Source organism: Staurois parvus, unplaced genomic scaffold (assembly GCF_062004578.1).
Source record: "Staurois parvus isolate SC_StPar_1 unplaced genomic scaffold, SC_StPar_1.0 ptg000350l, whole genome shotgun sequence".
NCBI classification, from domain to species: Eukaryota; Metazoa; Chordata; class Amphibia; order Anura; family Ranidae; genus Staurois; species Staurois parvus.
This window is the reverse complement of record NW_028318146.1, coordinates 2,784,112-2,807,662: the sequence shown is the minus strand read 5'-3', so window position 1 is coordinate 2,807,662 and position 23,551 is coordinate 2,784,112. Positions and strand designations below refer to the sequence as shown.

General features: G+C 40.1%; 1 protein-coding gene across 3 annotated transcripts in view; it reads right to left on the bottom strand.

The window, feature by feature from the left end:
- ANO1 (anoctamin 1) overlaps nucleotides 1-23,551 on the bottom strand; it is a 249,785-nt gene that overhangs the window by 146,439 nt on the left and 79,795 nt on the right. For all 3 annotated transcript variants that reach the window (XM_089684580.1, XM_089684578.1, XM_089684579.1), the window contains exon 2: nucleotides 5,643-5,794. In XM_089684580.1, the coding sequence (XP_089540706.1) occupies nucleotides 5,643-5,753 (111 nt within the window). In that variant the 5' untranslated portion in view covers nucleotides 5,754-5,794. The remainder of the gene's footprint in view (nucleotides 1-5,642; nucleotides 5,795-23,551) is intronic.

Sequence of the window (23,551 nt, the reverse complement as noted above, 5' to 3'; positions counted from 1 at the left end):
AACCAACGACATATATAGATGATTACCATCTCAAAACACTTTTGGACTTTGTAAAAAAATCTATTGTCACCACAAACTTCAAAATAATTCCAAAAGTAGAAAGATATTTTGTAATAATAAAATGAACACACATTTCTGTGCGAAAATACCACGAGAGTGTCTTTAATCACATATTGGCATATTTTTACACTGCATGTCTCTATCATTATTGCAATGATAATGATATCTTATGTACATTTGATCTCACCATATGTTTTTTTCCTTCACACTGTGAATGTGTGTAACTAATATGTCCACTTGGCACCAGAATGTTCATTTTACCCAGAGTCTGTATAGGGACTTTTATTGTAAGTGGAGACTACACTATGCAATGGCTAAAAGGAGTAACTGTATATCAGGATATATAGCAAATCTGCTGCTTTCTTGCACAGCTACAACATGAGACCTCACCCCCTCATCATCTCCAGAAAATAAGGTCCAGCAGGGAACTCAGATAGGGCTGATGACACTCTTTGGGATTAATTGAAGCAGGGTTGTCAGTTTACAACAGGTAGGTGGGAGTTTACTGGATTTCTGGCAATGTCAATAGGTGTTTTTCTGTACTTCACCTGAGGTGTATGTTTGGTGAATGCCAGGTTCAATACCCATTTTTTATAACCATTATATATAAACCCAGAATCTATCTTTCTGCATGTTTTTGCGTTAATATAACACAATTTTCCTAAAGCCCAATTCCGGGAAAATTAAAAATTATTGCTCACAGTGCAAGGGTTAATAGCTTGTTTTGTCTAGGGATTGAGCTAACAGTTTTACATTAGCTGATCCTCCGCACCCCCCAGCAGGCAACGCTTCCCCAGCATCCGAGGGTAGATTGTCCCTCGGCATCTACCTGTCTAATGTAGGGCTATGGACCATGCTGTGTTCTTGATGACTTCATCACTCTAGACTGGTGGAGCATGGGGGTTCAGACACTGCAAGGACCGGTCTAGCGGCAGGGAGGAGAGGAAGATTGGGTACGTAAATCTCCTTTTATTGTTTCCCTAGACATAAATGAGCAAATAACCCTTGACGTGTGGACACAGTCGAAATGCAAGAGATAATTTTTCATTTGCCTGGAGTTGACTTTTAAGCAAAGACTTTGTAACTCCATTGCAGAGTTTTTTACTTAGAGACTCTGCCAGTAATGGCGCTTCTTGTTGCAGGCTGACACTATTAGGCCACGATGCAGCAATTAGCAACAATGTTGTCAACTTCAAAAATCCAAATTAAAAGGTATGCGCTAATAACAAACTTATACAAAAGTGTATGTCATCATCCAAAAAACATTAGTGTTTTAAATAAATTATAGTGTCCAAACATAAATTAGTGTCCAAAAAAATATATATATCTTCAGTGACTTGAACCAATTGTGAGAAATCCACCACCAAAGGAGATTAAATAAACTCACCAGAGCTAATGGCTGGTCAGATTATAAACCAGCAACAGCGCTTGTGCTCTGGGAGCAATGAACCCGATGTCCAAATAGATATGGTGATGTTTCAGATACTTCCAGATAATAATCACAGCCAAATCACTTTGCAGCCCAAGCTCTTATGATGAACTTCTCCACTCTTTCTCATACCTCCATGAGAGCATGCAGTACACTCAGGGACAAAAAAGAAAACATAATGGTGCAATACGTTTTTTTCATTTATCTCTTTAATAAAAAAGGTATAAGGAAACTCACAAACAAGGTGTCCAACAGACACCAGCTTCAATCGCAAAAAAGGGTTGAGATACGGTTAACGCTCACCGCAGATCTCTCCCATACAGCACAGACCAGCAAGGCTCTCTAACGTCCACATCAAATAGGCTACGCCCAACCGGTTTCGTCACACCGACGTCACCGACGCCCCTTGATGACGTCGGTGTGACGAAACCGGTTGGGCGTAGCCTATTTGATGTGGACGTTAGAGAGCCTTGCTGGTCTGTGCTGTATGGGAGAGATCTGCGGTGAGCGTTAACTGTATCTCAACCCTTTTTTGCGATGAAGCTGGTGTCTGTTGGACACCTTGTTTGTGAGTTTCCTTATACCTTTTTTATTAAAGAGATAAATGAAAAAAACGTATTGCACCATTATGTTCTCTTTTTTGTCCCTGAGTGTACTGCATGCTCTCATGGAGGTATGAGAAAGAGTGGAGAAGTTCATCATAAGAGCTTGGGCTGCAAAGTGATTTGGCTGTGATTATTATCTGGAAGTATCTGAAACATCACCATATCTATTTGGACATCGGGTTCATTGCTCCCAGAGCACAAGCGCTGTTGCTGGTTTATAATCTGACCAGCCATTAGCTCTGGTGAGTTTATTTAATCTCCTTTGGTGGTGGATTTCTCACAATTGGTTCAAGTCACTGAAGATATATATATTTTTTTGGACACTAATTTATGTTTGGACACTATAATTTATTTAAAACACTAATGTTTTTTGGATGATGACATACACTTTTGTATAAGTTTGTTATTAGCGCATACCTTTTAATTTGGATTATTGTTGCCAAAATTTATTTTGGGTGGGATATGCTGCTGACACTTTGGTGTTTTTTGTAAGTGGCGCTTTTTTCTTTTTTAATTTGGTAATGTTGTCAACTTACCATGCGCACTTATTTGATTTCTATTGGGTAGCTTATCAGGTCTGCAGGAGGCAGGCATGGACATGATAGGCAGCTCAACGGTCAATTGAAAGAATGCACAGGGTAAGCTGACAAAGCTGATACTAATTGCAAGAGATGTCAGCCTGCAACAAGAAGTACCCTTAGTGATAGGACCTGTGGGTGAGAAAGAGTCACAACAAAGGATTTTCTTAAAAAAATATATATTATGATCGTGCAGGTTAAATATTTGTTAATTGTTATAATTATGTTGTAACTTGTTTAAGTGTGGTACCGAGCCTGGGTATGCACTATGGGCTCCGTTTTGTATCTCTAAATTTCTTTTAAAATTCAATAAAAATAATAAAAAAAAAAATATATATATATATATTTTTTTCTATTGTTTTATTGCAGGTACTTATATATATATATATATATATATATATATATATATATATATTGAGACAGAATGCCAAACATGCTGAAAAATAGGTTTTGTATTTACGTGTACTTGTAAGCCTTCCAAAAATTTGAATATTTATGTGAGAGCAAACTGATTCCTATGTGAGAGTGCCAACCTCATCCCTAGGGCTGTACACATAGAGAGACACGTTTTGTACCTAGGCGAATGGTTGGCTTGGCTTTAGTGTTATTAATCCTCAACAATTGTAGGATATGAAATACATATGTACATATTGACACAGGAGAAAAGGTCTCGGCACATGCTGAATCCCTGTGTTTACAAAAGCACCTGCAGAATACAAGTAAAATGATGCGACTGAGAGTCGCCATTCACTGACATTGAAGTCATAGTCTCCAACTGTCTGTAAATACAAACATATATGTATATTGTATGCACAGTAAATTCGAATATGTTAAAAGAATGATATTTTGAACAGCATCTTGAATGTTTGGTAACTTGTAGAGGGTGCTCGGTAGAGGCACTTGCCTGGTTAACAGGAAAGTTTTGGAGGTGAGAAACAACTGGTTCATGCATGATGGCCAGGTGATAATCGGATTATTTTATTCCACTAGTAAAAGACAATCTATTTGTAGGAGAGTGGGACATTCTTCATAGAAAGGACACTTGGGATAATCAAATGGAAAGTGTTTTTGTAAACCTTTTCAGTACCAGTCCTACAGAACATGGAAGGGATTAAAGTTTGTCTCTTTTATTTTTACATAACTGACATTATAATGCAAGGCAGTGAAGTAGCCACAATGTATATGGGATTTACTACCTGTTTTCTTCTTTGTATAGACTTTGTAGGTTTCCTTTGAGCCCCAAAAAAAGTACTACAATTTTCCATAGTACCATGGAGCTGTAAACAGAGATGTATCTACTGGTCTTTGAAAACAAGCACGTACAATTCTATATTCTGTATAAAAGGTTGCATGGTAATTGGGTTTGAACATTTCCTTTTACATTTCCTTTTCACTATGACAAACACCTCATGCATTTGCACAGGCACGTGAGAAAAAAAAGGTTAGCTTAATTTACTGCACCTGTCAATTTTTTGGAGAAGACAAGTGAACAAACTGCCTGGAGTTTGCATGTTCTGTGGGTTTCCTCCGGGTACTCCAGTTTCCTCCCACACTCCAAAGACATGATGGTAGGTTAATTGGCTCCTGTCTAAATTGGTCCTAGTATGTGTATGAGTGTGAGTTAGGGACCAGGGGCGGACTGACCATTCGAGCACTGCCCGAGGGCCCGGGGTCAGTAGGGGGCCCCATGAAATGCCCCTGGTACCTTTTTTATAGGCTTTCTTGAGTGTGGGCAAGGACATAGGGGCCCATGATCCCCTATTGCCCGGGGGCCCCATGAGTTGTTAGTCCGCCCCTGTTAGTAACCTTAAATTGTAAGCTCCTTGAGGGCAGGAACCGATAAATGTACAATATATGTATAGCACTGAATAAATTGATGGAGCTATACAGGTACCTGTAATAAATAAATTAAATAAACAAGCTGGGTGTTGGATTCAAATTTTGTAAGGGTCATGGAAAGTGTCATAAAGTACAGTTGCTCCAGTTTGGCAGCACTCCACAAAACAGGGACTCAACTTAGAAACAGGACAAGAACCCAGAATTGATAATCCAAATACTTGTAATCCAATAAGAGTGCCAAGAGTTCAAGGTTTTTAATAATAAAACTGATTCATAGCAGAAAAAAAATCCAATGCGTTTTAGTGGCCAAACAGGCACCCCCTTCATCAGGGCTGGGATTTACCACTTGAAACAGTTTCAGGAAGGCAGATTAAACCAGTGTTCGTGAATGCAGCCAGGGCAAGGGCGGACTGACCATTCAAGCACTCGGGGGTGCCCGGGGTCAGTCGTGGGCCCCGTGAAATGCCCCTGGTACCTTTTTTTTTTTTTTATAGGATTTTTTGGGTGTGCTTTGAGTGTGGGCAAGGACATGTTTCCCTATTGCCCAGGTGCCCCATGAGTTGTCAGTCCGCCCCTGAGCCAGGGTATGTATATACATTTTTGAGAAAGGTAGAGATGGGCTTTAATATGCCAGGACCAGGGATAGACAACACTGCTTTCCACATATGGTGGAACTACAGGTCCTAGCATAATTTGCTGGCATTCCAGTGCAATCAGCTGTGGTTGTTCAGCTGTTTTGCAGACCTTTTATGTAAATTTGAAGGTCAACAGTGGAATGCACTGTTAAAAATGGAAGCCTGGACACAGGGTAATTTTTTAAAATACAGACGCCTAGTATAGATTTAACATTACATTCTAATAATCCAGACATGAATAGACTTAACATGTTGCTTTATACAAATGCTCTTTTTTTGGAGACAAATTGCCTTTAAGACATCAACTTTTAGCATTAGCACTAGTTTCCCCGGAGAAATGCACAAACAAGCATGTGGCTCTAAAGGGGTTAAAGCTATTAAAGAATGAAATCCCTAAGGAGCTGTTAAGCAGCTGGAGAAAATGCTGCGCTCAGCGCTGATATTATGATATACAATACAATGACATATGTTACATGAAGTTAGCAGCACAACTTACCAGTGTGTCAGGTTGGATGTAGCCAATGTCTTCAATAGCTTTGATGTTGATAATGTGTATGCCTTTCTCTGTGTCTGCTGTGGCATGGTACTTCTCGTTCTCCCTCATCATCTGCTGTAAAGTTCTTCCAGGATCACAGGCAGTTAGCTGGTCTGCAAGAGACAAGAACACATCCAGCTGAGGCAGAGTGATCTGAATCTGTCTCTCCCACGCCTCTAAAAAACCTGCTTTCCCCAAGCTCAGCCTCTCTAGTCATCCTACTTGCTCTGCCCAGCAGCATTTGTCAAACAGAGTCCCCTTAGGGATCCATTGTCAAAGTGTATTACTCAACAAGGAGCTAATTAAATCATACGTTTTTTTAGTAAAGGGCGTGTGCAGCCAACGCACCTTCCTTCAAAAGTCAAAAGTTTCCTTCAGGGTGGGAAACTTTTGTGCCAGGTCCAGGACACTTTTTGCGTGTTGAGCTAATATCAGAGTAAACATTGCTACCAAAATCCTTCTTACAAACAATTGTTGGCAATGAGCTATGTGATTTCCGTTAGGATGGAAGATACTTGAGCATCACTTATGTATAAGATAGCCTCAGAATATTGAACACAAAGAACACATCCAAATTTTTAGATTTGGTCACAGGAATATCATCAGCAGGATAGATGCATTTTTCTAATTAGCTGAGCTTCATAAAGGCAAAATCCAGGCAAACAACTAAACAAACAATTGAAATTCATATATGCAGTTGTGCTCAAAAGTTTGCATACCCTGGCAGAAATTGTGAAATTTTGGCATTGATATTGAAAATATGACTGATCATGCCAAAAAATGCTCTTTTATTGAAGGATGATGATCATACGAAGCCATTTATTATCAAATAGTTGTTTGGCTCCTTTTTAAATCATAATGATAACAGAAATCACCCAAATGGCTCCAATCAAAAGTGTCCATCCCCTGGAATGTTTGGCCTTGGTACAGACACACAAGGTGACACACACAGGTTAAAATGCCATTTAGAGGTTAATGTCCCTCATCTGTGGCTTTTTAAATTGCAATTAGTGTCAGTGTATAAATAGTCAATGAGTTTGTTAGCTCTTATGTGGAAGCACTGACTAGGCTAGATATTGAGCCATGGGGATCAGAAAAGAACTGTCAAAAGTCCTGCGTAGCAAGCTAATGGAACTTTCTAAAGATGGAAAATGACAAAGAGATGTCCAAAGCCTTGAATATGCCAATCAGCACTGTTAAATCACATATTGAGAAGTGGAAAGTTTGGGGATCTCTTGATACCAAGCCAAGGTCAGGTAGACCAAGAAAGATTGCAGCCATAACTGACAGAAGAATTGTCTGTGATTCAAAGAAAAACCCACAGGCAACCTCAAAAGAAATACATGCTGCTATGCAAAAAGATGGTGTGGTTGTTTTTAAACAGTACAATACGGTGTTACTTGAACAACAAATGAGCTGTTTGGTCGAAGTGTCAGAAAGAAGCTTTTACTACACCAATTCCACAAAAAAGCCCGGTTACAATATGCCTGATAACACCTTGACATGCCTAACCAGACCTTTTTGGGGCTTTTCCAGCTGTATGTAAAATACATGTAATTATTTTTTTAAGCGCATCTATAACTGGATTAAGGGGTGGCTTTTTACATCTTCCTGGAGCTTGGCTTTTATGGACAACTGTACGGGTGAAACTCAAAAAATTAAAATATCGTGCAAAAGTTAATTTATTTCAGTAATACAACTTAAAAGGTGAAACTAATATATGAGATAGACTCATTACATGCAAAGCAAGATAGTTCTTGTGAAAAGGTGCAATATTCTAGGCTCAAAGTGTCCCACTCTAATCACCTAATTAAGCCATAACACCTGCAAAGGGTTCCTGAGCCTTTAAATGGTCTCTCAATCTGGTTCAGTAGGAATCACAATCGTGGGAAAGACTGCCGACCTGACAGTTGTGCGGAAAACCATCATTGACACCCTCCATAAGGAGGGAAATCCTCAAAAGGTAATTGCAAAAGAAGTTGGATGTTCCCAAAGTGCTGTATCAAAGCACATTAATAGAAAGTTATGTGGAAGGGAAAAGTGTGGAAGAAAAAGGTGCACAAGCAGCAGGGATGACCGCAGCCTGGAGAGGATTGTCAGGAAAAGGCCATTCAAAAGTGTTGGGGACTTTCACAAGGAGTGGACTGAGGCTGGATCAAGAGCCACCACACATAGATGGATCCTGGACATGGGCTTCAAATGTCGTATTCCTCTTGTCAAGCCACTTCTGAACAACAAACAACGTCAGAAGCGTCTTACCTGGGCTAAAGAAATACAGACCTGGTCTTTTGCTCAGTGGTCCAAAGTCCTCTTTTCTGATGAGAGCAACTTTTGCATCTCATTTGGAAACCAAGGACCCAGAGTATGGAAGACGAATGGAGAGGCACACACTGCAAGATGCTTGAAGTCCAGTGTGAAGTTTCCGCAGTCTGTGTTGATTTGGGGAGCCATGTCATATGCTGGTGTTGGTCCACTGTGCTTCATTAAGTCCAGGGTCAACGCAGCTGTGTACCAGGAGATTTTGGAGCACTTCATGCTTCCTTCCGCAGACAAGCTTTATGGGGATGCTGACTTCATTTTCCAGCAGGACTTGGCACCTGCCCACACTGCCAAAAGCACCAAAACCTGGTTCAATGACCGTGGCATTACAGTGCTTGATTGGCCAGCAAACTCGCCTGACCTGAACCCCATAGAGAATCTATGGGGCATTGCTAAGAGAAAGATGAGAGACCTGAGCCCGAACAATGCAGAAGAGCTGAAGGTCGCTATTGAAGCATCCTGGTCTTCCATAACACCTCAGCAGTGCCACAGGCTGATAGCTTCCATGCCATGCCTCATTGAGGCAGTAATTGCTGCAAAAGGGGCCCAAACCAAGTAGTGAGTACATATGCATGCTTATACTTTTCAGAGGTCCGATATTGTTCTATGTACAATCCTTGTTTTATTGATTGCATCTAATATTCTAATTTTCTGAGATTGTGGATTTGGGGTTTTCATGAGCTGCAACCCATAATCATCAGAATTATGACAAATCACGGCTTGAACTATCTTGCTTTGCATGTAACGAGTTCATCTCATATATTAGTTTTACCTTTTAAGTTGCATTACTGAAATAAATTAACTTTTGCACGATATTCTAATTTTTCGAGTTTCACCTGTAGTTAAATACTAAATTCCTCTAATCCACTCCCACACTTTCTGTACTAATCTGCACTCATACCGCCCACCCCAGCTTCTTATTACCTCTGTAGTAGTAATATGTCCTTGCAATGTCCACTTCACCTCTGGAGAAAAATCTACTTTAGTGCCAGCTAAATGAGTGCACTTAGCCCTCATAGACTTGTAAAGGCCACACTGGACTTGAGGACTTTTTCCTGGAGGAGGAGCAAACATTCAATGTGGTGCTAGTACAAGGGTAAATAAAAAGCTGTGATGGAGGGTGTTAATGTAGGTTATGAAGTATAAAATTGGCCACTTGGTGTATGCTTAATGAAAAAATTATTTTAATGGCTACATATAAAATGACAAAGCACTGAGTGACCAACCTTACACTTCATGGCCTTCTGTTTTGAGGGATGAACACCTCAGCCACAGCACTGGTCTCCAGTCTCTGAATTTGGAATATAGCAGTAGAGCTAGGGTAAGGGTGGTTACTTTGTTAAGGAAGTCCAGGAAGAGGGATGTCGGGGAGGGATAGAAGAGTTAGCATTAAACCCAGGTCCTATTCAGACCTGCCCATTCCAGTGCATTGCATTGACACTAGTTATTTAGGAGAAGAGAGCATACAGGGATAAACTCGTTAACTTGCTACTCTTCATTGTCCAATCAGCAGACTGGGGGAGGAAAAGTAACTAAGGAAATAGAACCTTGGCAGACATTTTTCCATTGTCATCAATGGAAGTGAACAGGGTGAGTAGTGACATCACCTTCTCAGCACGAGAATGCTGCTAGGCCCATGTATCTTCATGGGGAAGGGGAACACATGTTCCCCATACCCAGAAACAACAGGAAGTGTATCTGGCTGCAACAGAGGAAAAAGCAGGAAGGCAGCGAAGGCAATACAAATACAAGGGGTGGGGCTAGGGGGAGTCCTTTGCAGAGAAACTGACACTTTGCTCTGCATGGGCAGGGTGACAATGTATTTTTAAGTCAAGCAGTCACTGACCTCTGTAGCTGCAGGCACTGTGCAACAATTCATTTTCAAAATTCACAACAGATTCAGTGAAGTCATTTGGGTCCAGTGTCAGCATTCTGCTCTTTCCCCTTTCTGCACACTTGCTCTATGTTTATATTAGGAATCAGAAGGCCAGCAGGTTGCTAACTCACAGATGGGAAAGGAAGATCTGAGTTGAAATTGTTTCTGTTGTAAATTTTAGGAGGAATTACTCCCAAGGTGCATGCAGCAACAGAGGTTAGAGAGGGCTTGTTTTAAAGCTCGGTAGGTGGTAGGTAAGAATATGCTAATATTTGAATGTCCATAGCCTGTCTCCAGTTTGACTTTAAGCTAACCACACTTGGACCCATACTGCTGCATGCCATGGGTGATTTTGATACAATTGTGCAGCAGCTTTGTAGTATATGGAGAGAAAGCATTATAACAGGTGACATCCATTTGTAAGATTTCCTATCTGCTGTTGATAAAGGGACACACCAGAGTAGTACAAGACGTGACAAGCTATCATTTGTGAGAATTATCAGGGTGTAAACATGCACGTTTGCATCGGCCTAATGTGTATCGGCCCAAAATCAGCCTATGTCTTTGGGCACTGTTACACCTGCTGCTCTCTGGCTCACAATATTGTCTTAACAGGCTGTCCTTGTTACATTGTCTGTGTCTGCCGAATGAAAATAAATTGTTGTACAAAGATGTTCATGAATGATATGCGATACATTTATTTTGTTCACATCCTCTTTTCTGTCCCTGGAGATTTTGAGAATTTGAGGCATAAATATGTTGTAACCAAAACTCCTAGGGTTAAGGAGCAAGCTAAAGAAAGCTGTCTTACAAACAGCGGCAATAAATAGAAAAAACAAACATAAAATAGAAAAACATCCAACTGCTTCCTGGGGTATCTAGTCATTTCATTCACAGAATGCCTGAAGTGTATGCCCATCCAAAACTTTTATCTTAGTTTATGATACAGTGGGGAAGGGTTAGATCCCTTGTCCATTTTTTACTGCTATCCAGAGCTCTGTCAGAGATTTGCCCTTCCTTCTTGTCTTCCTGACATTTTACCAGACAGCAAGTGAGGGAAACCCTTTAACAGCAACAAAAACAAGTAAAAATGACTTCTTTAGTAAAGTAGGGGAAGGTTAAAACCTCTGACTGGATTTAATTTCTCTCTGTGTCCTTGTTGCTGATTTTTCTGTCGGTATATGATACTAAGCCAACAGAATTTTATTGGAGTAATTTCTATACTAGACAGTGAAATTCTCTCTTTAATTTACAGAATTTGATTGTCTATGCTTGTTGTTTTGAGGTTCCCGTCACTGTGTTAAAAGAGAAGAGAAAATCGAACGGTGGATAGAACTGTAACTAATTTATACTTTACTTAAAGAGGTTAACTCATTGTGGAATCACCCTGGAACCTAGCACATTAATCACTTGGTCCTTGTCTGATCTGTGCCATGGTTGGTGAGGCAGCATGGTCGACAGCCTTCCTCAACCCCCACCTCTCCCACCGCTCTTCGACCATGCTGCTAGCAGGGAGACAAATCTTTATTACGTGTGGCTGCTGGCACACACAGAAGAGGGAGACGGTGGCAGTATACAGAGAGGAGAGGGACATAATATCTGAAGCTCTGCCACATTATCTACAGTCCTGAGCCTTCTCTGCACTGAAATCTACCGAGCTTGGACCCACCTGCTTCCTATTTCAGAGATATGGATTAAAGTAGTAGCTCCCACCTTGTTTTGTGATTGTTGGTTCACTGGAAACGAGCTCATGACACAAGTCAGCAGCTACTACTCTAGTCCTTCTCCCCGCAACAGAAGGCAGTGCGGTCTGGGCTCAGTTGCTTGAGAGTTGTAGCTGCAGGCTTGTGATGTAGGCTTGTATTTTATGAATGATGGTACTTGTCCCCAGCGCATCAGCACTCAAAACACAAGCTGGCAGCTACTACCATATTCTCTCTCCCAAGAATAACATGCAGGCAGGTCTGGGCTCAGATGACTGAAAGTAGTAGTTATTGAGCCAGCATCTAGTGCTGTAGTAGTTCTAGATCAGCAGTCAACAGTAACCCTTTTACAAGCACATATTGTTGCAAGCGGCTGCTAATGTTATGTGGCCTCAGGGGAGAAATGTCCATATTTAATATACAGGATTAAGAAACAGTGGAAGTGAAGAGGGGGCGAGTGGCAGTGGTGTAACGTAACTCCCCCATCGGATCAGAATAGGAGCAAGTGCTCCATGCATATAGTTCCCCGGAGGATACCACCAAGTTTTAAAAACTGTGGTGATAGTTCCTTGATTTAGAAACCAAAAACTGAACGGATTTTCAAACATCCTGAAATATTTTTGTGATTGTACCCTTTTCTTTACACAAAAGGGAGCGCATACGTCAGGAAGAAAAGGTGAGGCAAATCAGGGTGAAAGATTGTCTAGGTTTTGGTGTTCTTCTGTGATGGCACACCTTGGATGAACACAGTTGACTCATTCAATGTGTATGCGTGCTTTTCATTTCAAGTTAACTGAATATGTACTTTGGTTGTGGGAGGAGATCAAGGCAAGGGCTCAATTCTCACTTTTTTTCTACAATAGATCCCTGTAAAGCTACAGAGCACATACCCATATCTCCATAGCTAGAATGAAACCCATGTATAAACAATGACAGAACTCTAAGCCATTACACCTTTTAATTCAGAGCACTTCAAAAGATATCAAAGTAACTATACATAATAATCATAGAAGAAAGAATAATGCCCCATTAAAAGTCATGACCCTTCTCCCTTTATTTGCTACACTTCTCACAGTAAGATGTACTAAGGTAGGCGTGTACTTTGTTAACCAGTGGGCTCAAATTAGTGACCATCACCTTCTTGAAGTCTCCTCTTTTGTGTGTCCTAAAGGGTTAGTCCACTCCAACTGATATTTCTGTTAAACTTTGACATTTGTATACATTGGGTAATGCAAGATAGAGATTTGAACTTTGCTTCTGTCAACCTGGTGGTTTTGGATGTTCCTGCCAACACTGGGGTTGGATTACTAAAGACAAATGGACTGTGCGCTTTGCAAGTATAGTTGCAGCCATTTTTCCCAGAGCTTTGTAAATGTGGTGAAGCTGGTGAATACCCAATCAGGTGGAGGAAAAAATAAAAAACACATGATTGGATGATGGAAATCAAACAGCTTCACCACATTCACTAAGCTCAATATCTACAATATCTAATCTGAGTGGACTGACCCTATCATATCTATCCACACACATTTTTAGCTGGTTACAATATAAGATCCAGGATCTGACTGTTCTCAAATTGACTGCCAGACATTCATAGTAGATGCATGTTCAACTTCTTTCTTGATTTATTTCCTTCCAAAATGTTATTTTTAGTAATAAATAGATTAGAGTGAGTGTAACTGTGGATTTCTGTCAATGACAAATGTTCTTTTATTAACCTTTACCCAATTATTACAAGGAATGCACAAATCTGTATAAATATCTTGCCACAATTTCCTTGTAAAGCATGATTGAAAATGGTATTTTCAGGTAAAGCTAAAATCCAGGCTATATACACAAAGTGAAATACATATATGGAAGATGCTTTATCTGCCAAAGGATTTGTATTTATCTCCATCCAGGCCTGAGATCTACACAGCTCTGCCATATGGCACAGCCCTGTCCAGCAGAGCAGAAAAACAAATTAATTTCTGTTGCAGTTCAGTATGGCCCCATTTACACTTACAAGTGGGGCCATCACCGATTACATGCCAGAATCCCAATGGGTGTTCCTGGTGATTAGATATGGGAGGCAGCCCCATTGAAATCAGTGGGAGGCTGGCAGCTCCTGCAGCTGACATTTAATCGCTCATTAGATGCCTATATATGTGTGAGTGCAATTTTAATTTTTATGATTACAATATGTTTATTTTGAGCTGATATACTGGTGGAAGGATAAGAAGGTAGACACTGGAGCCATTATCCATTAAAAGGGAAAGGGTGCTGTTTAATGCTATAAAGTGTAAAGCACCACTGGAACAAAGGAGAAGTCCCAAGTATTGAAATAGGAGTATCAATAGGAAAAAGCCTTAAAGGAGAATGCGTGATTTGACCTATAACAAATATGGGTCAGCACCAGAGATAAGAGCATATTAAACACAGGGTGAAATTGGAGTGAATCAAAGCACATGTTATTTTAGAGTACAAGATTTTAACTGTTTTAAATACACTGAATCAAAAAATTGGTGCCCAGCATCATAGAGGATCGATAAGCATTTGCCATTGAACACCAGAATTGGCAGGTCCGCCACTGGTGCCCTGTGCTTTTCACATATAAGAGCAGGTTCATCCTGAACACACATGACAGACATGAAAGGGTCTGGAGAAGCCATGGAGAATGTTATGCTGCCTGTAACATCGTTCAGAATGAATGTTTTGGTGGTGGGTCAGTGATGGTCTGCGGAGGCATATCCATGGAGGGACGCACAGAGCTCTACAGGCTAGACAATGGCACCCTGACTGCCATTAGGTATCGGGATGAAATCCTTGGACCCATTGTCAGACTCTATGCTGGTGCAGTGGGTCCTGGGTTTCTCCTGGTGCATGACAATGCCCGGCCTCATGTGGCGAAAGTATGCAGGCAGTTCCTGGAGGATGAAGGAATTTATACCACTGAATGGCCCCCACGCTCGCCTGACCTAAATCCAATAGAACACCTCTGGGATATCATGATATGCTGCCAGGTTGCACCTCAGACTGTCCAGGAGCTCAGTGATGCCCTTGTCCAAATCTGGGAAGAAATGCCCCAGGACACCATCCATTCTCTCATTAGGAGCATACCCCAACATGTGCTTTTCACAGATGTAAGCAGGTTCACCATGAACACATATGACAGACATGAAAGGGTCTGAAGAAGCCATGGAGAATGTTATGCTGCCTGTAACATCGTTCAGAATGACTGTTTTGGTGATGGGTCAGTGATGGTCTGGGGAGGCATATCCATGGAGGGACGCACAGAGCTCTACAGGCTAGACAATGGCACCCTGACTGCCATTAGGTATTGGGATGAAATCCTTGGACCCATTGTCAGACTCTATGCTGGTGCAGTGGGTCCTGGGTTCCTCCTGGTGCACGACAATGCCCGGCCTCATGTGGCGAGAGTATGCAGACAGTTTCTGGAGGATGAAGGAATTGATACCATTGAATGGCCTCCACGCTTGCCTGACCTAAATCCAATAGAACACCTCTGGGATATCATGTTTCGACCATTTGACGCTGCCAGGTTGCACCTCAAACTGTCCAGGAGCTCAGTGATGCCCTGGACCAAATCTGGGAGAAAATACCCCTGGACACCATCCGTCCTCTCACTAGGAGCATGCCCCAATGTTGTCAGGCATGTATACAAGCACGTGGGGGCCATACAAAATGTACCATTTTGAGTTGCTGCAATGATAATTCATCAAAATGGACTAGCCTGCTGCATAATATTTTCACTGTGATTTCGGGGTGTTTTGAATTCAGTCCTCTGTAGGTTGATAATTTTCATTTCCATCAAACGATGGGGCGTCTTTGCATTCCTAACACATTACCCAGTCCATAGCAGTATAGATATCCAGCATGATATTTTTCCCCATTGAGATCTGATGTGTTTTCAAAGAGTTTCTTTAATTTTTTGAGCAGTGTAGTATAGAGTTGGATTTTTCACTGGGTATGTGTGGGTGGTTTATGAGTTAAGGATATTTTTACACTGAGAAACACAAGTGGAATATTTTGGCATATATTTTCCAGTGGACTGGATATTTGTTTTTTTATTTATTTAGTCATTTGTTAGTTATATGTTCATAGATTTTATGTTTAACAGTGCTGCACTTTGTTATGATACAAAATAAGATATGTAGTTCAAATTAATTCTGCAGCTAAATAAACAGCTCCAATACACTTTAAATTATTATTCTCTTTGTAATTTTATAATAAACAGCATTTTTTACATATTTTTTATACTAAACTTATGACGCAAGACAAACTATTAGTGAAGTGCAATGATGAAAACAGAAGCAGTAGTTAATAAAAAAACAAAAACCTCAAAAGTTGATACAGTATTTACAGAGGAAGACTCGCTGGCTTCTGTATATTTTTAAGACTGCATGCCATGCCATCCTGAGGCAATCTGAATGTCTCAAGTCTTGCATCGCCATCGCAGACATTTTAGTCATCTGACATTTCCGGTAATGTGAGAAATCAGAATGTGCAAGTGGTGTCCTTTATGTTACCGTCAGAACAAAAAGTCCACTCACAGAGGTTTAGAAAGTTAAACTCAAAACTGTATTTAAAAGGGGGCAAAAGAGGCAAATTCCCCAGACCCCCTGCCAGAAGAGGACTCCTTCTTTACAAAAAATATTAACTAAAAAAATCTGACTATTTTATTAAAATGTATATTGGGAAGCAATATTCTGTCTGCCCTCATTTGTAAACATTTGTATCAGTTTTTATAAATTCTGCATAGAGCGTTTATGCCCTTAAAGGGTTATTTCACTTTTACCAAAAAGCTGCCCATGAAGGTAAGGGGTGTCTGTAGATAAAAACAAACTGTGTAGCTCTGACTAAAGTTGAATAATGCCCTTGCTACAGTGCCTTGAAAAAGTATTCATACCCCTTGAAATTTTCCACATTTTGTTATGTTACAACCAAAAACGTAAATGTATTTTACTGCAATTTTATGTGATAGACCAGCACAAAGTGGCACATAATTGTGAAGTGGAAGGAAAATGATAAATGCCTTTCAACATTTTTTACAAATAAATATCTGAAAAGTGTGGCATGCATTTGTATTCAGTGCCCTTTACTCTGATACCCCTAACTAAAATCTAGTGGAACCAATTGCCTTAGGAATTCACCTAATTAGTAAATAGAGTCCACTTGTGTGTAATTTAATCTCAATATAAATACAGCTGTTCTGTGAAGCCCTCAGAGGTTTGTTGGAGAACATTAGTGAACAAACAGAATCATGAAGGCCAAGAAACACACCAGACAGGTCAGCGATAATGTTGCAGAGAAGTTTGAAGCAGGGTTAGGTTATAAAAAAAATATCCCAAGCTTTGAACATCTCACAGAGCACTGTTCAATCCATCATCCAAAAATGGAAAGAGTATGGCACAACTGCAAACCTACCAAGACATGGCCATCCACCTAAACTGACAGGCTGGGCAAGGGCAGCACTAATCAGAGAAGCAGCCAAGAGGCCCATGGTAACTCTGGAGGAGCTGCAGAGATCCACAGCTCAGGTGGGAGAATCTGTCCACAGGACAACTATTAGTCATGCACCCCACAAATCTGGCCTTTATGGAAGAGTGGCAAGAAGAAAGCCATTGCTGAAAGAAAGCCATAAGAAGTCCCGTTTGCAGTTTGCGAGAAACCATGTGGGGGACACAGCAAACGTGTGGAAGAAGGTGCTCTAGTCAGATGGGACCAAAATTGAACTTTTTGGCCTAAAAGCAAAAAGCCTTGTGTGGTGGAAAACTAACACTGCACATCACCCTGAACACACCATCCCTACTTTGAAACATGGTGGTGGCAGCATCATGTAGTGGGGGTGTTGTTCTTTAGCAGGGACAGGGAAGCCGGTCAGAGTTGATGGGAAGATGGAGGGAGCCAAACACAGGGCAATCTTAGAAGAAAACCTGTTAGAGTCTGCAAAAGACTTGAGACTGGGGCAGAGGTTCACCTTCCAGCAGGACAACGACACTAAACATCCAGCCAGAGCTACAATGGAATTAGATTAAAGCATATTTATGTCTGGCCCAGTCAAAGTCTGGACCTAAATCCAATTGAGAATCTGTGGCAAGATAAAAAAATTGCTGTTCACAGACGCTCTCCATCCAATCTGACAGCGCTTGAGCTATTTTACAAAGAACAATAGGTAAAAATGTCCCTCTCTAGACATGCAAAGCTGGTAGAGACATACCTAAAAAGACTTACAGCTGTAATTGCAGTGAAAGGTGGTTCTACAAAGTATTGACTCAGGGGCTGAATACAAATACATGCTACACTTTTCACATCTTTATTTGTAAAAAATGTTGAAAACCATTTATCATTTTCCTTCCACTCCACAATTATGTGCCACTTTGTGTTGGTCACAGAAAAACCCAAGACCTCCTACTCTCTAGCTCCCTTGTCTCTTTCTCCCATGCTCATCTCCAGGACTTCTCCAGAGCTTCCCCGTCCTCTGGAACTCTCTACCCCAATTTATCAGACTATCGCCTACTCTGCTCACTTTTAGGCGATCTCTGAAAACCTATCTCTTCAGGGAAGCCTATCCTGCCCTCAGCTAATAATGGAATCTTCTACTTTTCCAACCAGTCCATCCCCCACGGTTACTACCTTTTTGTACCACTAGCCCCTCCCTCCTAGATTGTAAGCTTCAAGGAGCAGGGCCCTCCTATCCCTCTTGTATTGAACTGTATTGTTGCTGTATTGTCTCCTGTTATATTGTAAAGCGCTGAACAAACTGTTGGCGCTATATAAATCCTGTATTATAATAATAATAGTAATAATAATAATGAGTGTTGACTATCAAAACAACTGTGTAAAGGTACAGTATGTTTAGCCTAGCTCTGTTTGGCTAAGGCAACCAACCTCTATATACTTATGTAGACAGCACATCTAGATCCAAAGGGTTGTCAAGCCTAGGTATTTGGTCATTTCTGTTGAAGCTAGTTTCTCCTTCAGTTGAGATCATATGAATTAAGGCCTAGGTTTTTAGTTATGTGACTAACGCTAGAAAAATAGTAGCATAGCAGCAAGTACAGCATAACTCAGTTTCTTTTTATTTATTTTGTCTTAGATATCCATACTATTAGGACTGTTAGGGTCTTGATATGAATCTTGATAGTGAATTGCTGGATTCTGCTAAGGATATAAACAAACCTCTCCAGACAAGGATTTTAGCAAATTTTATGTAGGATTCTTGCCGTGCTTTGTTCTGAAGTTACTAATGTAGGTCTTTTCATTCACTTTATCAAACTTGCTAAGTGAATCTGCCTTCAACCACCTGTGCAGCATCAAAGTAAAAATAACAAAAAAAAAGAAGTCTTGGCACTTGTTTAATATTAAAAAACTCTTGGAATGTATCTTTTTACAAAATTTGAGAATAATTCAGTAAACCTGCACCTATCCTTCAAGTGGACATTTCAGTTTAGTTTCACTTTAAAGCGACCCTGTAGCCAATTTTTTAATGCAAACAAACCCTGCCCTTGAAAAAGGAATGTAAAAAATAACTTCTGCCATCCATGCCACTAAACACAGCTCCAGTAAACAGGAGTAGCTCTTCTAAAACTGACACTTCTGAGAGTGTTAATCTTCTGTGTCCCACACAGCTCCCAAGGGTTTATGCCGCTGACCTCTTCACTACCAGAGCACACAGTAGTAATGTAGGGGTGGATGGGAAGAACCACTAAGCTCTGCAGGGATCACAGAAGATCGACACTCTTGGAAGTGTCACTTTCTTCATACTTCAGCTTGTGATTCACAATGACAGGATTGGCCTTTGGCAATGACAGGAGGAGTAGTATTTAAAGTGGAACTTTACCCATAAGAACTTGATAAAAAATAGTGTTCTTTAGCAAAGAAAATACATTCCACATTAATAATTATGCTACCAAAATTAGTGTGTGCTGTAAATTGCCTCCAGCATTGTTCATGTTTCTTCTGCCATTTTGCTGAAACCTAGAGCCCCTGAGCAGCAGTAAATCTTTAGACATTCAGCAAATCAACCTCTACATTTTCAGCACAGTGCTGAAAAATAGAGAACTACTGAGCATGTGCAGAGCAGGGTGAGACAGTGTGTTACCGAATTTTAAACAGTATTGGCACTTATTTTAATGTTTTACATAGCTATACCTGCAAAAGGGGTCACCATGAAGTGATCTAACAGGATAATTTTCTGACTAAAGTTCCACATTATATTAGTTTTACAGAAGCAAAGCAAATTTTCATTTTTAATTTACTGAGAGGGTTGCTTCAATTTATACACTGGGTCTGTTCAGTTGCAATGCACTGTTCTCCTTTGGTCCTTTTAAACTACTTAATTAACATGCCCTGTAAATGTCTTAAGTGTAAGATATGGAGTATTGTCCTTCGCTGTTAAATGCAGATACCTAGCATTTCAAACTCAAATGAAATGGCCAAATAAAATGGAATAATTTTTTCAAGGAGCCACATTATGTCTACTGAGGAGCACACATTATTCAAGAAAAAATATAGCTCTTTGATAATTAACGTTACAGTAATAATTGCAGTCTTCAACATTTTAGCCCAGAACAATGGGCTGTAAAACATGTCCGGATACATTCAGCAGCAAAATTATACTAGGAATTTCAGCCTCCATCAACTGGAGAACAGTTGGGAATGTATTTAGTTAAAATCCTCAAACACCAAAGATGTGGCATTAAAAAAATGCTAGTTTGACATACACGGTGTATACTGTAGTACTTATCAGCTGAGATTTAAAAGTATATATCCCACTGGTGGCTGCAGATAATGCAGACAATCTTTAGATATATAAATAATAAAATGAATAAAAAGAGAGATTTTCTATATATACACATTTACAAAAATAGTAATAATGTCCTAAGTTTGCTTCCCATGAACGTCATCCCAGCTTTCTCTACTCTACTGAGATGTTAGTTTCTTGGGAACAGTGGGTGCAATTCATATTATTGGTAATAAATTTTCTTTAAGCTATAAGCTTCACTGACAGCTAAGAGCAAAGCAATCCTCTTCATCAACATTTCATTACAATAAAAGTATTTCCGTAAATACTGACTAAGGGAAAAAAGAAATGAATTGGCCATGCATAGATACCAATCATAGCAATTCCAATACTGTGTTGAAAACCAAAGAATTAACCTAGATTCTGTACAACACTTCCACTTTTTCTTGGATTCTATTTTGAATGTCTGTTCAGAATTGAAACTGAACTCCAGGCACAAAACAGTTACCAGAAATGTGTTTCTGTTGCTGAAAAGAATATGCATCCACTTTGTGTGTGTCTATCATATTACACGTGCATTGTCTGTTTGCCTTTAATACTTTTGTCCCTACCTCACTCCATAGCTAGGGGCTGTTCCATATAGTTAGTCCCACCCTTCTTCTTCATGCTGTAGCCCCCATTCATCACATGCATTCTGCTGGAGCTCGATGATTTTTTTCCTTTGACTTTTTTAATCTATCTGATATTCTTCTGTTATATAAGTATTGGATTAAAGCTTTCTGCGATCTGCAAGATTCCATTTGAATCAAGTCACTATCTACTAAGCTACTGAGACTATAAGTTAAGTTATCTCTCCATGACTGGATCAGTTATACAGATCATACTTTAAGCGCTTGGGAAAGCAGAACAGCTCAAAATACTTGTGAAAACATAGATATAAAAAATTTAAAAAAACCTACCGGGAAATAAAATATTGTACTTACCTTTCCCCATGTTTCCACCCATGGCGCCTAGGCGATGGTGACACCACACTATTTCCAGTGAGATCCTGTGAGAGTAGCCCACTGTACTGTGCTACCCTCCATCTACTGTGATCTCTTTGGAAGGAGCATGATGATAACTGGTAAAGGGTATGTATATATTTCTATTTATTAGAATAAGGTTATACTAATTTTCAAGTATTTGTGAAGCTTTGCCTTTTACCTTGTACAGTATATATACAAAGGTAATCCCAAATGATAAATATCAATGCAAAGATTCAATAGGCGGATACATTTCACATCAACATAGGACAATAAGAGCAAGAAATCATCAAAATAGGAACACCATTGGTTTGTAAGGTAAATATATTTTTAACTATCTATACATTTGTTTAACTAATTGGTTATTCATGTATTTATGCAAGGTCTGTTTTAATTACATAAAGTATAAAGGTTACAGTTCTTGAATTGTTGTCAGGACATCAAATAAAAACCTATATATGTATTGTTAGAAATGCTGCTTGTTAGGGCTTCAGCTGTCCCTGTGATGACTGTGCAGGCATCATATGTCATAGGTCTAGTGTTCACATCCGTGTTTGTTTTATTTCCTTCTACATGTCTAAACTACAATGAAAAAGCGGGTGCAGCATCAGAAAAGTCACTAATTAAAGGTATACTGGGGCACCTTTTAACACTGCCTATTAAAAATTGCCTTGATTTGTAGCTTCTTATCAATAGGAGATTGCTCTAATTTTCTATAAAATCACTGGAAATGCACAGCTGGCATGGTAAAATATAATTTTATAAATAAAATATAGGATCATCCATTATTGCGAATAGGTTTAGAGCCCATTTAGATGGTTGTAGTGAGTTGTTTTACCACATGTGCTTTAATGTTCAGCATTTTGTGTGTTAATATATATTGCATGCGCTGCCAATGCACCACAATGCACATTTTAATGGACATACAGCATTTTTTATGATACAGTACACTTCAACACACTGAAGGTGTACATCTGTGCATTTGCAGCATGCAAAAACACAAGTGAAACCCTACTTCTATAAATATACAGTCATGGCCGAAATTGTTGGCACCCTTGATATTTCTCCAGGAAATCATGTATTTCTCACGAAACGTATTGCATTAACACATGTTTTGCTATACACATGTTTATTCCCTTTGTGTGTATTGGGACAAAACAAAAAAAGGGAGGAAAGAAAGCAAATTCGACATAATGTCACACAAACCTCCAAAAATGGGCTGGACAAAAGTATTGGCACCCTTTCACAACTGCGGATAAATAAGAATGTTACAAGCATGTGATGCTCCTGTAAACTCACCTGGGGCAAGTAACAGGTGTGGGCAATATAGAAATCACACCTGAAAGCAGATAAAAAGGAGAGACGTTCACTTAACCTTTGCATTGTGTGTCTGTCTGTGCCACACTAAGCATGGACAACAGAAAGAGGAGACGAGAACTGTCTGAGGACCTGAGAACCAAAATTGTGGCAAAATATCAACAATCTCAAGGTTACAAGTCCATCTCCAGAGAACTAGATTTGCCTTTGTCCACAGTGCGCAACATTATCAAGAAGTTTGCAACCCATGGCACTGTAGCTAATCTCCCTGGTCGTGGACGGATGAGGAAAATTGATGAAAGATTGCAACGCAGAATAGTCCGGATGGTGGATAAGCAGCCCCAAACATGTTCCAAAGACATTCAAGCTGTCCTGCAGGCTCAGGGAGCATCAGTGTCAGCGCGAACTATCCGTCGACATTTAAATGAAATGAAACGCTATGGCAGGAGACCCAGGAGGACCCCACTGCTGACACAGAGACATAAAAAAGCAAGACTACAGTTTGCCAAAATGTACTTGAGTAAGCCAAAAGCCTTCTGGGAAAACGTCTTGTGGACAGATGAGACCAAGATAGAGCTTTTCGGTAAAGCACATCATTCTACTGTTTACCGAAAACGGAATGAGGCCTACAAAGAACAAAACACAGTACCTACGGTAAAATATGGTGGAGGTTCAATGATGTTTTGGGGTTGTTTTGCTGCCTCTGGCACTGGGTGCCTTGACTGTGTGCAAGGCATCATGAAATCTGAGGATTACCAAAGGATTTTGGGTCGCACTGTAGGGCCCAGTGTCAGAAAGCTGGGTTTGCGTCCAAGATCCTGGGTCTTCCAGCAGGACAATGACCCCAAACATACGTCAAAAAGCACTCAGAAATGGATGGCAAAGAA